The 3,358-nt window shown below is 38.0% G+C and overlaps 1 protein-coding gene across 1 annotated transcript; it reads right to left on the minus strand.

Annotated features, from left to right (window-relative positions):
* Positions 1 to 1,655: 1,655 nt before the first annotated feature.
* Positions 1,656 to 2,870, minus strand: LOC139841871 (uncharacterized). Its single transcript, XM_071832063.1, has 2 exons — positions 2,519 to 2,870; positions 1,656 to 2,281 (listed from the first exon to the last, which is right to left on the minus strand). The coding sequence occupies exons 1-2, from the start codon at positions 2,868 to 2,870 to the stop codon at positions 1,656 to 1,658; spliced, it is 978 nt and encodes a 325-aa protein (XP_071688164.1).
* Positions 2,871 to 3,358: the final 488 nt, after the last annotated feature.

Raw genomic sequence — 3,358 nt, forward strand, 5'->3', positions numbered from 1 at the left:
TTACATAGTCCCGAAACAAACCCAGAAGCTGAGAATGAATTTCCCGTAGCTGACCTCCTCGGGGCCTTTTTCACATCCTTGGTAAGACTGAAAAACTTGAAATCTCCATCTGGAATATTCAGAATCTCAGCAAACTCCTCCAACGTTCAATCGTAGGAATAACCAAACATGTTCACGTGAACACATTTCAATTTACGTGGATCAAACACATAGTTAGCATAGAATTCCCTAACAAGTCTGGGATAGTACTCATTAACTTGACGATATAGAAAAGCTCCAACATCTATTCCCCGCCAGTACGCGAAAAAACCACCTTGAGCAACAACGTTAATACCAGGAAGAATGGGACGGTCGGCTAATAGTCGTCGTCTTTCAGCAACTTGTTGTGATGACTCTCCTTGTGATGGTCGGTGTGAAGCTCTAGCTCTTCTGTCCATGGATATTAGCTGAGATTAACTGTAAATAACAAACTAATTAAAAATAATCATCATACAAACAAATAATAAATACTATAATTAGTGAAGAAAAATGCTTAAATTAGTACCTTAAAGTGCATTTAATCAATGAATTGCACAAGGATGAAATTTTTATGAGACTGTGAAATCAAAGTTCCAGGGTCATATTATAAATAGGGTAAAATCTTATCCGACAAAAATCTAAGAAATCTTACTAAATCTTATCTGAAAATCCAACATCTGATCAGATAAGGTCGCAAGTTCGCAAGACGCAAGGACGCAAGCTTGCGCCTTGCGAGGGCAACTCGCAAGTCACCTTGCGTCTTGCGAGGGCAACCTGGCAAAAAAAATTTTTTTGGGCTCCAGCGCAAGAAACTTGATGGGAATGGACATTTTGGCTATAATCCCAAAAATTATATGTTGACTTCTATTGTTTGTTAAACAAAGACGAATTCTATTTGATGTAATGATCTTATGATCGTCATTTTTTGCAAAATGTGTGATGAGATGTTCATCCTGGATACGTGTTTATTTTTTGGCAAACAAGAATGATTTATGTTGGGAAAATTAAAGTGCTATTAATTCACTCACGTTTATTAATTTGATGAGAAAAATGTAAACTGGTGAACGAGTTTTGAACGATAACGAGTCCTATTTTTTCTCCTCTTTTATTGTTTATTTTCATCACATTCTTGGTGTTCGTAAGACGTCAAATCTTTTTTGGGTGAAGGGTGCTGTATCATTTTCAATTTGTCATATATTAAGTTTCGGGAAATTCACTCAAATACCTTTTTTTTTAAGTTTTATTCCAAAATACATTTTTTGAAAAAAAATTGTCTATTTACACCATTAGGTCGACCACCATAGGGGTCGACTACCCCTTTACCTGGTCGACGACTACCCCTTTACCTGGTCGACCAGTATAGTTTTCAAGGTGGTCGACCACCAGTCTTTGTAGTTTATGGTCGACTACTTCAAAAAACTCGGTCGACCACGAGGTCGACCATGTTTGCATTGTAGTCGACCAACATGTAGGTCGACTAAGCATAAACGCACACTTTTATTGGATAAGATATATCAGATAACATACCTAACTTATTATTAAACCACAAAGACTTAAACACACAAAACAGAAAACATACAACCACACATACCTATCATCCATGACAGTTAAACACACTTAAAACTTAAAAAAAGAAGCTAATCATCACTCAAATTGTAAGTCGATTCAAATTGTGTTGAGCATGAGTCTTCACGTTTTCCCTTCCCCTTCTCCTTTACCATCCCCTTCGGCTTTGCCTTCGTTTTTGACTTACACTTGGACTTTTGTGTACCTTCAGATAGATCATAATGTGCGGTGCAAGTTGATCTAGTATGTCCATATTTCAAGCAACGATTGCATTTTCTTTTAGATTTGAAATTGTCTTTGTCTTCTCCTTGGGACGGTATACGAGCAGTACTCTTCGGTCTACCTGATTGTCGTTTTGTAACCAATGGCGGTCGGACGGTTTGTAGGTGTCCTGGATCTATCCATTCAGAAATATGATCTAGCGGGTTAATGTCTTTCATGTATGCAGACTTGTACGTTTCAGTGTGGAAATACTTCTGAACGTGTGTAGTAATGTCACGTAGGACAAAATACTTTGCTACTGCCATTACATGTCCACAAGGTAGACCGAAAAACTGCCATTGTTTACATGTGCAAGTTTTATCTTGTAGATTGACTTTACCGCCTTTTTTCATATCCATTACCTCAAACTTAACTTGTGATATCGGTTTGACAGTCCAAGTAAGAGACTTACGATTTCTTTTACCCAGCTTACACTCTGCATATGGTGTGACAGGTGTTGTTAAACCATCAGCAGTGTTTCGATGTTCCCAAAACCATTGTTAAACTGAAGCTCTAAAGAATTCAAGAAGCATTGTAACAGGGAGTTTCCTCGCATGAACTGACAGCGCGTTCATGGACTCTTCACTATTAGTAGTCAGTTAAGCATACCGAACAGGATCTGCATGATGTCTGGACCATCTGTTGAGGCCAACAGTAGTGAGTGTACGTGTACTGTCTGGAATACGTCGTGATAGTATACCATAGTGGTGATCAAAATCAGATTTTCTATACGCTTTGCACATTTTCCAGTAGTTCCACTCGTAACTTTTAACCCTTTTAGACACACTTTTGAGGTTTCCCAACAAATGTCTAGCACATAGTACATGAAACACTTCTGGAAATACAATTGATATGCCAACAGCTATTGCAGGTGCCCTGTCAGATATAATGGTAAGATTATCAATACAACACCCCGAAGACTGTAGAGAGTCTCTTAGATTACCAAAAAACCATGTCCAATGATCGGTGGTATCTCCTGCTTCAATACCGTAGGCTAATGGAAGGATTCCATTGTTAGCATCCATAGCGACAGCAATCAAGTTGGTCCCCAAGTAACGAATTTTTAAATGAGCCCCATCGACTATGATTACTGGTCGTGCATAGTTAACAAACGAACGTGTCTACATATAAAAGTATTGGAACATTGTTAATGAATACGAGTTAAATTAATAAGTAAATGAAGAGAACATTAAACATACCACTGCACCAATGGACATGTAACTCATGACAAATCTGCCTTCGTTGTCCGTTCGAATGTTGGTTACACTACCTGGGTTAGACAATCTGAGATTATATAGATAATTAGGTAGAACTTGAAAGGAATCTTCAAGACTACCCCTCAACATCTCAATTGCGTAACATTTGGCTTTCCATGCTTGGTGGTATGATAGACTAATTTTAAATCGCGCAGTGTGACGATCGCTCCAAATCCATATGGACAATACATCATTCATTGATTTCATTGCGAGGTATTTGACCTCTATATGATACGTTTTGTAAACATTGCATTCTT

The sequence above is a fragment of the Rutidosis leptorrhynchoides genome, chromosome 4 (genome assembly GCF_046630445.1).
Source record: "Rutidosis leptorrhynchoides isolate AG116_Rl617_1_P2 chromosome 4, CSIRO_AGI_Rlap_v1, whole genome shotgun sequence".
Lineage (NCBI taxonomy): Eukaryota > Viridiplantae > Streptophyta > Magnoliopsida > Asterales > Asteraceae > Rutidosis > Rutidosis leptorrhynchoides.

What these genes read in the sequence shown, in the direction of transcription:
- LOC139841871 (XM_071832063.1), bottom strand. Translation starts at nt 2,870, where the DNA reads ATGGATGCTAACAATGGAATCCTTCCATTAGCCTACGGTATTGAAGCA. An exon ending in ATCACGACGTATTCCAGACA is followed by an intron (nt 2,282 to 2,518) that starts GTACACGTACAC and finishes CACCATATGCAG; the next exon opens with AGTGTAAGCTGGGTAAAAGA.